The 13,382-nt window shown below is 42.7% G+C and overlaps 1 protein-coding gene across 1 annotated transcript; it reads right to left on the reverse strand.

Moving 5' to 3' along the window:
• Positions 1-270: 270 nt before the first annotated feature.
• LOC103810795 (cytochrome P450 4V2) lies at positions 271-12,940 on the reverse strand. The gene is made up of 11 exons (XM_009083715.1): positions 12,727-12,940; positions 9,788-9,900; positions 9,343-9,428; positions 7,676-7,866; positions 7,202-7,271; positions 6,097-6,223; positions 4,159-4,350; positions 2,981-3,083; positions 2,479-2,613; positions 2,128-2,307; positions 271-514 (listed from the first exon to the last, which is right to left on the reverse strand). The coding sequence occupies exons 1-11, from the start codon at positions 12,938-12,940 to the stop codon at positions 339-341; spliced, it is 1,587 nt and encodes a 528-aa protein (XP_009081963.1). The 3' UTR covers positions 271-338.
• Positions 12,941-13,382: the final 442 nt, after the last annotated feature.

Genomic DNA, 13,382 nt, shown 5'->3' on the forward strand with positions numbered 1-13,382 from the left:
ATGCTATGGCATGTAACCAGATCACTTCACCACAGGCATTACTGTTGCCACTACCATAATTTAAGTTTTTGTGGCACTGTTGCAGTAGAATAGTTTCATCTGAGCAGATAAGGCACTAAGATTTGATATTTATAGATTTGCATTTCAAAGATTAACATGAAGTTCACAAGTATTAGAAAAGTAGAGCAATTTAGGGCAATTACAACATCTTCTTTAATGAAACACTCAGCCGCAACTAGTTTTAACAAACTGCTGGACTGACTTCAAAATATCTGATTTAAAAATATATCTCAGCCTAAATATCATGAAAGTTTTGGGAAATAAACTTGAAATTCCTTTCATTCTGATTCAGCATTTGGTCTCCTCTTCAGCTTAATCCAGATGCCATTATTTGGACGAAGAATCAATTCTCCAGCTATGCCAAGCTCTTCTGCCTTTTGACATGACTCCACCCAAAAGCGCCGCAGGATGAGGGCTAGAAGAGTTTTCTCCTCCATTTGTGCAAAGCGCTGACCTACAAGTTACAGGGTAGGAAAAAATGTTATTGACAGGTTGCATCAACAGTTGCTGCACTTAAATCCTCACAGCAATATCCCCAAGAACGCAAGACAGCAAGGATGTGCATCTCCCTTGAGAATGGAACTAACTCTAGGCCAAAACTGAGGTTACGTGGATACTACTAAAACTAGCACTTTTCTCTGCATGACATTTCTGGCCTTCCTAGGACAATCCACAGTATGTCTTCTTTGTCACAGCACACAGAACTCAAACAAGAAAGAAGAAACAGTCAACACTCTATATGGAACTAATACAAAACATAACCTTGTCATGTCTCTTGGATGGACTAGGCAGGGGGAAACAGACCAGAGGAGGAGAAGATGCAGCACAGGGACCATGGGAGAGAAAAATTCCACTGTTCCATATATGCAGAGAGGAGGAAAGGAGATAATGGAATGACAGACACACCTTCCTTCTATGATTATTAAGCCTCACACACTGATGATTTGGTAGCATAGAGGGCAAAGTTCAATTTACATTTCAGAGAAAGGTGAAGGAGGAAAGGGGAGAAGAGAGAAATGTGAGGAAAACAAAACCAAGTGTCACAATCCAGGCAGTTCACTCAAACTAAACTGAAAAATGGGAATGGGACAGAAAACCCAGTGCTCAGAAGTTTTTATGTTCTCCCCTCTGTGTAATATACACAGACGCACGTCTGTACACGTGGACACAGTGATGCATGAACCACCTCTCCTGTACATGTTCCTGCACACCCAGGAACTAGCTAGACCTGTTCCATTAAATTAGTCTCCTTGGAACACATAAAGACCTAGTCCACTGTTCTTATGGGAAGGGCACCTACTACTAATGAGACAAATCAAAACAAAACAACCTCACCCCCAAAAAAAGAAAACAAACCAAACCAAAAAACCCCAAAGAAGTTTTATTTCCTGTTCTTGCAAATGGCATGACAATTTCTGGGTGTTCCCCATCTGCACTTGAAATAAGTGCAGGGAACAGTCTTTTCATATGTTCTACAATATAAACAACAATGCCTCTACTTTGAGCACAGATAAATGCCAAGTGTCTCAGCAGCACCTGAAGAGCTAACGAGTTCTGGGATGACATTGAAAACACTAAAACAACTACAGTGTCAGAAAGAGGGAAAGAATACGTCAGTTGCAGACTACATGTTTGGGACACACAGCTGAGGTCATGAGAGACAGATGAGATGCTTCCAGAGCAGAACAGGTGCAGGAAAATTGTCTTCTCTCACTCTGTCTTGCTGACACTGAGAATCAGAAATTTGGAAGCAATCTTGTCCTAATGCAGGAACCCAATAACATGCTGCCAGACTGCAGAGGCAGTGAGGAGGAAACATCAGCATGATAGACACTGGCCCTAGAAAGTAAGGAAACCCTTGGGAAGAAACAAATGTGGCAGCTCAAGCACTAGGCTTGCAGGGCACAAGGTGCTCAGAATTCAGGGGTCGGGTGGGGAGAGGGAGGACAGGGACACAACTAGCAGGCATATCAAGACTTAAACTTCTGATACACTTCATTGCTGTCTTAGTTACCACACCAAAAGCAGAACTGTCACATTACAAGGTCTTCCTCCTCAGATACCTACCAATGCAGTTCCTGGGACCAGCTGAGAAGGGCACGTAAGCATATGGGTGCCTTCCTTTAGAATTTTCAGGGAGGAATCGCTCAGGCTTGAACTCCTCCGGGTCAGGGAAGATCTCAGGGTTTCGATGAAGGGCATAAGTTATAACAAGAACATTTGTGCCTTTTGGCACCTGATATCCATCTAAAGAGAAAACAGAAATGGAGAAGAAGGGTCAAAACAACAGCAAGTATGCAACTTTCTATACAAAACAGCACAGTAAAAAATAAAACAACAGTGCACTTTTCTTGGGAAACTCCTCCACTGAGGACATGTTAACATGACAGGAAGTGGCAAACACAGGACACTACTTACTAATACAGCAATCCTCTCTCAAAGCACGGGCAAACATAGGAACTGAAGGGAAGAGCCGAAGAGCTTCTTTCACAACACACTCAAGGTATCGAAGCTTCTTCAAATCATCTGCTGTAACAGGACGCTCAGTGTTGTCTGTCCAGAAACAAACAGGGGGATGAGCAAGACCAAACCTCCCTGTTTTTGACTAAAGAAACTCACCCTAGATACCTCCAGGAACCCTCATCACGCACCAAGACTACACAATAGAAGATGTTACACATGTAAGTTACATATGTATGTTACACATGTGTGCCTTGACCCAAAGATGTACTTTCCTTGACTGTACTACCCTACAGACCTTCCAGCACCATCTCCAACCACCTCTAGCTGCTGAAAGCTCCAGAAGGGACATGTGGCATGCTCCTACGTCCCCTTCTATGTCTAGGCTTGTAACACATCTCCACTCAGAAATGCAGCAAGTACCACCACAACCCCAATGAAGGGGGCAATGGAAACTTACCAAACACCTCATCTAATTCTCTGTGAACCTTCTTCTGGACTTCAGGATTATGTCCAAGCAAGTACAGGACCCAGTTCATAGCAGCTGCTGTTGTATCATGACCCTAGATGTCCAGATTGACAAAGATATTCACTTCAACTCTATTCCCGTGCACCGGTGGGCTTTGTAAACACTAAGATGTGCAGGTAGTACGGAAAGTGAGAGTTATTAGTCCCATAACCATGAGAAAAACACTGAATAACTGAAAAACAATTCTGTCAGGTGCTGAAAACTGATCAAAAGGGAAAAGTCTTGAAATAACCCAAGCAAAATTCCTCTCAGAAGATGCCTGAACTATCACTATCTACACAATGAAACATACATATATTCGTCTCTTTGGTTACAACAACACAACATCTGGGAGGCTAATGAATACCACAGGGTGAATGGTTTTAAACTAAAAGAGAAGAGATTTAAATTAGATGTTAGAAAGAAATCCTTTATTCAGAGAGTAGTGAGGTACTGCAACATGTTGCCCAGAGAAGTTGTGGATGTCCTGTCTCTCAGGATGTCAAGGCCAGGTGGGATGGGGCCCTGGGCAACCTAATCTAGTGGGTGTCATCCCTGCCCATAGCAGGGAGGTTGTAACCAGAATACCTTTAAGGTCTCTTCCAACCCAAGCTATACTCTGATAATACTCTCTGAGAAGGCAGTGCACTAATGCACAGTTGACAATGGAACCAGATTAGGGCCATCATGGCAAGGGACAAAATGTGAGAAGAGATGACAAAATGCAATGCCAAACACTGAAACCACTTATAGCTCTCTGCAGTGTTAAAGAGGTTTGCAACAGGAGCTGAGAGCCCATGGTCCATGTCAGCCATTAAGCTTTTATTACTTGCTTTCATTAGTAGAGTGCTCACATAGGCAGGGCTTACCACATACGTATTGCCCCAAATTGCCAGGGCACATCAATGTTTCTATTCTTCCTCTGTAGGACTGAAAGACTGAGATTTCCTTTTAGGTTTCCAGGGCTAAAATAACTTCATACTAAAAACAACCTCCTTAACTAACACAAGAGTCACTACCCACAAATTCTGAATTTCAGGTTCAAGAAGAAAAAAAACAAACAACAAACAAACCAACAAACAAGAACATCCAAACCAGAAAAACAACAAACCAATTGGTTCCTTGGTTACCTCAAACATGAAAGTATCTACTTCCTCACGAATGTCCCGGTAGCTCAATTTGTTCCCTTCATCATCTGTTGCACTCAGCAGCATGTCAAGGAATGCTTTTCTCTTTTTGAAGCCACTTTCTTCACAGTTGCCATCATTACCATGTTTATTTTGCTTAGTGTTTTTGAGTTCTGCAGCTTTTTCTGCAATGACCTGAGATTTGAACCATTACATCAGATATGATTCACACAGCACATGTGCACAGTCTACATCATACAGGTTTGTCCCAGCTTATCAAAAAAGCAACATCCATCTGTAGCAGTCTACATAAGCTAGTTAGCATAGCTGTCAGCATTAGATCATGAACTTTAACTGAAATATGACCAATCCCTCTTCTCCCACGGAATAGAATGAACTTTTAAAATAGATAGCCAAGCTACATAAAGAACTTACTGATCATCAAGAAGTGTAAACATACCCAGAGTATCTGGAAAAAGCCAATTATGAATGCCAACAATGGCAACAGCAAATAATAAAAAAAAAAAAAAATCAGTGCAATTCCAAACAGTCTGGTCACCAGTAAGATCTTCTCTATCCTATCGATAACTAAGGAAAAGATCTCACTTCCAACCTCTGAGGAACCCAGGAGACTGAAGGGAAGCCAGAGCATCCCACAACCCTGCATCAAGGCTATACATAACATTGCTGAACCCCCTACACCAAAGCTTCACAAATTTTCTTCAGTATGAAAGCGATGGTTGAACTTCTCTTTTTTAGGTCAAAGCACAGCCCCAGAAACAGTTACAGATTTCTTGCTGTTACCACTGTTGACACAACAACACAGAACCCTTCAATAAACTGATGTTGCTCTTAACAACAAAATAATTTAAAAGAAAGGCTGCAGAGTATGCAATTCTGTTCAGAGGAAGCACTGAATGACAAAAAAAAATTACAGTTCTATATACACACATTGTTTCCCTCACTGAACAGTCATGTATAACATCATATATTGAACCATCTTTTGTCTCAGTGCTTTCTGTCAGTACCAACAATAGGTGACATCATTATTTACTGTTCCTTTGTCATCTTCTAACATTTGGCTTCTTATATTCAGTGCACCCACCCAGCATGGGAGGAGAGCAAGTGCTACCTCAGGTCCTCTTAAGAGCCTCTCTCATATCTCACTGCTCCAACTCCCAGTAAAAGGAAGGAAAACATGAACTACTTAAAAACAACACAGAGTCAATGTGGGACATTATACGTAGTCGAAGTTATTTCGTTTGTTACAGACATTGATACAATGACATCATGGGGTATATAGGGAAAGCAGCCTCTCTGATAACATCCTAATAGTAGATTTTGGAGAGCAAACATTGGCAAAAACAGCATGGAAACTATTTGATTAGAGAAAAGGCTGTTACTTCCACAGTCTAACATGGTGAAAGAACACTGCATTTTACGCCAAGTTAGTGATGCATGCTTAATGGTTTCTGTGTCAAAGTGTCTTACTTCTGTTTTCCCATCTCAGCAGTTCTGCTCCAAACAGGGAAAAATGAATACAGGCTTCAATTTCTGAAGGCTGAACCAAGCAGCATTACCATGCAGAGCTCTATGCTTACTGCTCCAAACTTGGCAGTGATTCAGTTGCAGGTGATTCAGTTGTAGAACATGTGGGCCAGTTCAATGAATTCCTGTTGTCCATTTCAGCTGTCAAGGACTTGCAAGTCCTGACAATCCCTCAGAGAAGTATACTTGCTTGTCTAAGTATGATAAGGCTCCTGAAAGGGAAGTCAGCTGTTGTCTCCTTTTCAGGGAATTTCTCAGCATCTCAATAGCTAGCTCTTCTCTTATTAGATGCATATCAAGGAGGCTGAACCTCCCCCAAACTTAGAAGCTCTCTACTGAGTACAAGGCTTCACAACAATTAAAATTATCATTATAAAGAAAAAAAATATTTACTTTATCTGTAAAATTGTGAAGGATTTGGAGGTTCCTCTTGTGCTCTCTTCCTTCCTTGAACAGCATATATACAAGATCAGGCCAAAACCAAGGGCTCTTCTGTCGCTGTTGGATTAAATCACCCATCCTAGGGGCAAAACAATTACATCATGTGACTTTTCTTGACAAAAAAACCCAAACTACAACACCCTTTCAATAACCAAAAAGCTATCTATGTCCCCTAATGAAGTAGAACTTACCCTATTGTGTGAGTTTAAATCTATTCATCTGAAAGGAAGGATGTTCACATTTGTTTCCTGATTTTACACTCTCTCAGATTGTCTGTTACCTGCCATGTTTTATACCTTTAAGCACTGATCTCTGAGAAGGAAAGCATGTTCTAGTTTAGTTGGAATCCTCTTGAAACAGACCTATTAAGTCATACAGCCTCACTCCACTTCAGTAAAGCAGTGACCACATTGAAGACTACTCATGACAGGGTTCCAAAATATTTGCCCCAAGAACTCAGTCACCTGAAATCATTACATTCCTACTTGACTGTCAAGATACCATATACATAAGATAACAAGTAAAAGTATAAAATAAATATGAGACTTCAAGCATGCTCAAACACAACTGGAGTACATGTGGAAGGGCCAATTGTCATTGCTATTCAGCTCTTGCACGTGCCTTGGCTGCACAGACTGTCAGGAGTAATTATTACATTTAGGCTTCAAGGATACTAGCAGAACAATCTGGGAAAGGCCAAGGAACTAATGACAATCAAACCCCCCAAGTCCACCCTTTTTTTGTAACATACCTGTCTCAACAAGCCCCATCAAAATCTAGCAGTGAGATCAGAGTCCTTTAGGTTGGGAATGACCTTTTTGATCATTGAGTCCAATGGTTAACCCAGTATCAACCCAGCACAGTCCACCGCTAAACCATGACCTCAAGTACCACATCTACACATCTTTTAAATACTTCCAGAGTATTTAGTGACTCAGGTTAGTCTGTTCCAATGCTTTACATCCCTCCATTCATGACCCCTAACCTTCCCTCCTGAAACCAGCAGCATCAACACACCAGCCCAACTACAAAGTAGCTAAGGAAGATGTCTGTTTACCTATAGATAGCACGAACATAGTCAGAATCCTTGTTCTTCTGAGCATCCACATTCTTGCCCATTGCTGTTTCTAGAAGGAGGAAAATATCGATGTTTCACAAGTGTAAGGTGAAATGCACTGTCCGTGTACACAATAAGTTACTACTGCTCCCTGTTTCTGACTGTCACCACACAATCCATTCGACAGGTGAATACACACATCCCTTTCCAGGTAATGAGCTTGCTTTACATTTCCATGCCCAGGAATCCTGCTCCTCAATACAATCTCACTTCAGACTGCTACCTCTGTCCATCCCACAAACTCACCTGCTCAGCTGCACACATTAAACCCTAGGAGAAAGCACGGCCTTGGGAAGATGGAAATGCATGCACACAACATGCAATCTTTAATCACCTCTTCACACAACATGGGACAGCTGAACTCATGAGCTTCTGCATCATTCAGTCCCACCACAGTGACTGAAGAGGACTTACCACAGATGATATCAAGGGCACACAGAGTGACATCCAGAAAGACATTAAATGGCTCTTTGTCGACATGCTTCTCAAGTTTCTCCACCAAAATGCTTCCTTGTTCATTCATAACCTCTAAAAAGTCATTCAAGATTTCAAAGTGAAATGTGGGAGTTATCATCTTCCTCCGTGACCGCCACTTGTCTCCAGTGCTGTAAAATTAATGAGGAGAAGCAAGGGTTAAAAACTCCAAATCCAAATAAAAACCTCACCACCATAGGAAGTACACAGTAAATACTGCAGCCTGGAACAGGTGGACACACTGCAGATGACTCTTCAAGCTGTCCATAGCACTCCCGAGACAGTGCAAATGGAAATATTTCTTGCTTCAGCTCTCTCCGAAGCACAAGCCACCACTTCTCTAGCTGATCTCAACAGACAGACACACCAACAAGCCTCCAGGAAGTGCATCCTTGTTGATCAGTGCACAGGCTCAGAGAGACTGAGCAGAAGCCAGCCATAGGGCAAAAGAGTTATTCAGGCCTCGACCCACCATACTGTCTCTCTGAATCACTGTCTCTCTGAGTCATGTTTGTCTTCATCCACTAACTATGAAATGAGGATCAGAGAGACCTAGGGCCCAAGGACATTACGAAAATGACTGCCTGAAGGTCTGGCTACAAAGCACTTCCTTGGTGGCAGGCAATCACATTCCACGTACCAGTGAAAGAGCATGGAGCTGCAGCGAGTGACACCAGCTTCCTGGGGGTTCTTGTTCACTTTTTCTGAATCACATACCCCACTGGCACACACTTACAGGGTAAAACCATCACACCCATTACTCCTGTTAATTTGCTACTGGGACACTCCTCAGGCCAGCTTATCTGCTTGCTGTCTACCACTACAGCCCTTAATCATCAGAGACTGGAACAGCCTCCTCCATTATGTTTTTGCAAGCACAAGAAAGTCAAAATACATCTAAAAGCCTACAGGAGACAAAAATCAGTAAGGAAGAAGACTAACAGTGAGGATATACCATGCCTGATGCCCATGGACCTCAACCTCTCTGCACTTCACCTTCTTAAAGGCCATGAACAAAAGTCAGGATAAAAGGCATTCATAGTCCTCTCACATAAACTTGCACTTCCCACACCACATGATCACAGCTGGCCTTTACAACACCATGAGGCCATCATAAAGCACAAGGAGTCTACCCGAGGGCTCCAAACAGGCAACAAAGCTTCACTACCAACAGGGGGACCTTGACCTTCTTTCAAAAACTCAGAAGAAACTCAAAGGCACCAGAGCCACTCTACACTCACCTTGCTCTGAATCTTGATTATCTGCATCATCCAAACCAAGCCCTCCTTTACCCTTCCAAGACTGGAGGACACCAAAGCCTTACATCATTGCTCTTCCCTCTCTCCATTCCTGACTTATGCTCTTACCCAGGCTTACCCTTTGTATGATCCTTAACTGCATGCAGGAAAGGAAGGAGAGGGTGCAAATACTCTCCCATCCTACCCCAAAGCATCACCAACCTCAGATCCATACTACTGGTTTGCAGTATCACCAGCTGAGATATGCAATGCACACAATCTCTCTGTTCAGAGATACACACAGCATTCTTGCCACCAAGACGTCTTCCTATCATATAGGAATTTCAAAAAGATAGAGTTTCTTTATACCTCGTCAGAAGTCCCGTGCCCAGCCATGGTTCCAGGAATTTGTACAGGTATGATTTTTCTATATGCTTTGAACTGCTCAGAATAACCTGTCAGAAAAATGAACAGAAAGGAAAAAGTAATAGTTGTTAGATGGAGAGACATTTCTTCAATACTTCTCCAATAAACACTCCAACAAAGAAACAATTTTGCTTTCCCAATTTAAGGACAATCATTGTCAGTAGCAAAACTAATGACTACATTTCATGGCATCAAGACAGACCCATGAAGTTCCAGTGCAGAAGTCAGACATAAGCATTGCAGCCTGCATTTCATAATGTTCTATGTACAACCCCAACAAAAATCCACCAAGCCCTTTTTAACAAAAATCACATTCAGAGAAGAGAAACTAACAGGTTGGACACTGCTCTGCATGTCAGTAGAATAGATAGGAGACCAGCACACTCACCTCCACACTGTCAGGGTGATACAAAATCATAACAGGCAATGGTCCTATCCAAAGTTTAAACAATGGACGATTCCTGTACTCCTCAACATAAAATTGTAGTTGCTTAAAGAATCCTGGAATAAAAGATCAGATTATAATTTTTCAAAACAGCGGGGTTTACTGAATAAGCAAAATTTCTGTAATTAACTGTTTTACACCATATGCCCTGCAATTTTGATTTTGTTGTAGTTTTATTTTGCTGCTATGACCAAGCAGTGTATTTTGCAATTCAGATATCCTCGTGACAAAGGGAACATGGTCATACAATCATGTATGCCCTAGATAAGCTGAGAGATCAGTAGTACCCAGCTGCCTGCTGGACTTCATACTGATGAGCTCAGCAATCCAGCCGATTCACCATCATTATATACTTATTCAGTCTATATCTTGCCAGTTTAGCTACAAAGAGAGCATGGGAGGTAGCTGGATCTGTGAGCAAGGGAAGAGCAGCAGATGGTGTTTAATTTGATTCAGAGAGGTCTTTGATGCCATCTCATCACAGAGGGCAAGTATGTTCATTCTGCAATACTAAAGGTGGTGGCCACAATCAGGATGTTCAAGGATTAAATGGGTCTTAGCCCTTTCAACAACCAGTTTAAACAACAAGCCACACCCTTCCAGGCCTCAGCAGAGTTGAAAATTCAAAGCTCCTCAAATCAAAGTAAAAAGAAAAGTTTCCTAATAGATGCCCAAATACAGCACTCCCTAGTCTTAGGCAAAGTTCTAATGACATGTCACCCAACAGACTTCAGAATATCGGATTACTTTGTTATTTTTGTAATATTTTTTCCTAACATTGCCATATCACATATTAAAATATCACATTTTCCAGCATGTGTCTACCAATATCAATAAAGAAAATCACCATCATAAGTAATTTTTTTAATTCTCCTATAAAACTTTTTTTCTAAAAGCTATCTTTTTTCCAATTGTCACATTTTAAATGAAAAACATTATAAACTACAAACTTCAGGCATTTTTATATAAATAAACACTAACAAAGACAGAGATGAAGATGGATTTAAGTCAAGCATGGAGGCTATGCTAACAAATGAGAACAGACTCCACAGAAAATCAGTCTCCATCAAATTCTTCCCCCCTACTCTGCTCTTGTGAGACGCCACCTGGAATACTGTGTGCAATTCTGTTGTCCTCAGCATAAGAAAGACATGGAACTGTTGGAGCAAGTCTAGAAGAGGTCACAAAGTTGGTAAGAGGACTGGAGCATCTCCACTATGAAGACAGGCTGAGGAAGTTGGGGCTGTTCAGCCTGGAGAAGAAAAGATTGCATAGAGACCTCATAGCAACTTTTCAATATCTGAAGGACCTACAGGGGAGCTGGAGAGGGACTCTTTGATAGGAACTGCAATGATAGGACAAGGGGTAATGGGTTCAGACTGAAGGAGGGAAAGCCTAGCTTGGATGTGAGGAAAAGGTTTTTTACTATAAGGGTGGTGAGACATTGGAACAGGCTGCCCAGGGATGTGGTAGCTGCCCCAACCCTGGTGGTGTTCAAGACTAGGCTGGATGAGGAGGTGTCCTCTAGTGAGGAGGTGTCCCTGCCCATGGCAGGGAGGATTGGGACTAGATGATCTAGTAGGTCCGTTCCAACCCGTAAATTCTATGAGTCTTTGATTCTATGAAATTGCTTTCTGGAGATAGAAAGCAATTTTTTTTCTGTTTGGGGTTTTTTTTTGTGTTTTGGGATTTTTAGAAGACTTAAAATGAAGACAAAAAAACAACAAGGGGAACAAAAAAGCAGATTCATCTCTCATTCAGGCTCATATAAACATCCTGGCTAGGATCCTCCTACTGCTTCCCCAAAGTCAACTTTGTGGAAAGCTGTTTCACCTCACATCCATCAAAGATCTCTCGTATTTAGATATGGGGTTGAATCCAGAGGAAAGATGTGACTGTGTATCCTCATGAACAGAGGTGCCAAGTCTCAACATGAGTCAGCACTGGTAAATTTGTGTGCCAATGCTGTACTCATCCTTGACTTCACCGTGCTCACATAACCCACTTAGTCTCTCTTCTGGCAGCATCCGTGGTAGCACAGCCAGCAATGCATGTACACAGAGCAGACTGACATAGAGAGACATCACAAACACACACAGAAGAGTCTGGTGGGCCACTGACAGTATAGCCAGTGCTGCTTTCATACCTCAAACTCCTTAAGAAATACACTTCTGTAAAAAAAAAAGAGCACCAAATGGAAAGGAAACATCTAACACATTAGTGCTCTCTCCAGCACCTGGCAAAAAGAAAGTCTCATTAATCAGCGCAGGAACAGAAAGGTTTGCTTTTGAGGGATGTACTGTAAATAATCAGCATTTTCTTTTGCATCTAACACAGAAATCTAAGTCACAGCCAATTCTGAAAGTGATCCAGTAACATGGTATGCTGAAATGCCTTGCACATGCTCACTTGGGGGAAGATAATTCTTTTGTTTGTATTACAGCGAAGAGTCATGAGAACAGTGTTCCACTTTGTGAAACAGCAGTTTCTATGAGAGCCCTTAGCATGCCTCCCTGTCAGAAAAATACATTCCACAGTGTTCATGCTCCCTACCAACAACTGTAACAGTCTGAGTCCAGCATCAGTATCTGGAAGCTGCTGTCAGATTGAACCTCCAGCTTATCTTTGACCAATGAAAACACCACATTTATGCAGTTCCTCTCCTTTCCCCTCCACCGCCCACTCCTCACACAGTTACCCTCTGCAGGTTCCCCGCAGCTCCAGAGAAACCTAAAGGTGACAGCACACCCTTTGACACTCCGCTCCCCTTCCCCAGCCACACAGCTCAACCACACAGGCATTTCACCAGTGCTGGCCCTCTCCAGCAAACCCCAAACAGTGCAGGGACCTCACAGCTGGGCTGCAGCATGAGCTGGCCTTACCTTCTCCATCTGGCTCCAAAAGTAGAGCGTTTCCCAGCACAGGATAACAGGGGCTGATACCCGGGATCAGCTTCATCATGCGCCATCGTCTCCAGTAATCCATCAGGGAGGGCAGGCAGCACATGGCCATAACTGTCAACAGAAGAGCAATGACCCCAGCCCCCAAGGGCATCAGCTGGGGTCTCCCTGCAGATCCTTGCACTACCTCCATCATCACCTCTCAGCCTCCTGCTCTGAGCTTTGATCCCTGCTGCAGAACTGGCACTGACGTTGCAGTGAGTCGTGTAAGGGCAGGGGCCAAGAGAGCAGGAGGCGGAGCTGCCACACAGGCCACAGGCACAGCTTCTTGCCAGGAAAATAAACACTTAAAACACATGCGCATGGAGAGGCTCCTGCAAGCACTTTCTGATGGCAGAGCAGCCAGAGGCAACAGTGCCACTTCCCTGCCTTCACTTGGCTCCTCTGATTCAAGTGAGGAGTGACAAAGTTCTTTGCAGCAATTCATAAGCCTCAGAAGGAAAAGGTGCAAAGCACTATCAAGAGAGACAACATCTTTGTGCTGATTTGGGAAGTATGGGTTTTCTCAATATCATCTTTCTCCGTCTGTTTTCAGGTGCTCAGGGAACACCAGTTTGCCACACAGAACTGCTCCAGTG

The sequence above is a fragment of the Acanthisitta chloris genome, unplaced genomic scaffold, assembly GCF_000695815.1.
Source record: "Acanthisitta chloris isolate BGI_N310 unplaced genomic scaffold, ASM69581v1 scaffold34021, whole genome shotgun sequence".
Classification (NCBI taxonomy): Eukaryota; Metazoa; Chordata; class Aves; order Passeriformes; family Acanthisittidae; genus Acanthisitta; species Acanthisitta chloris.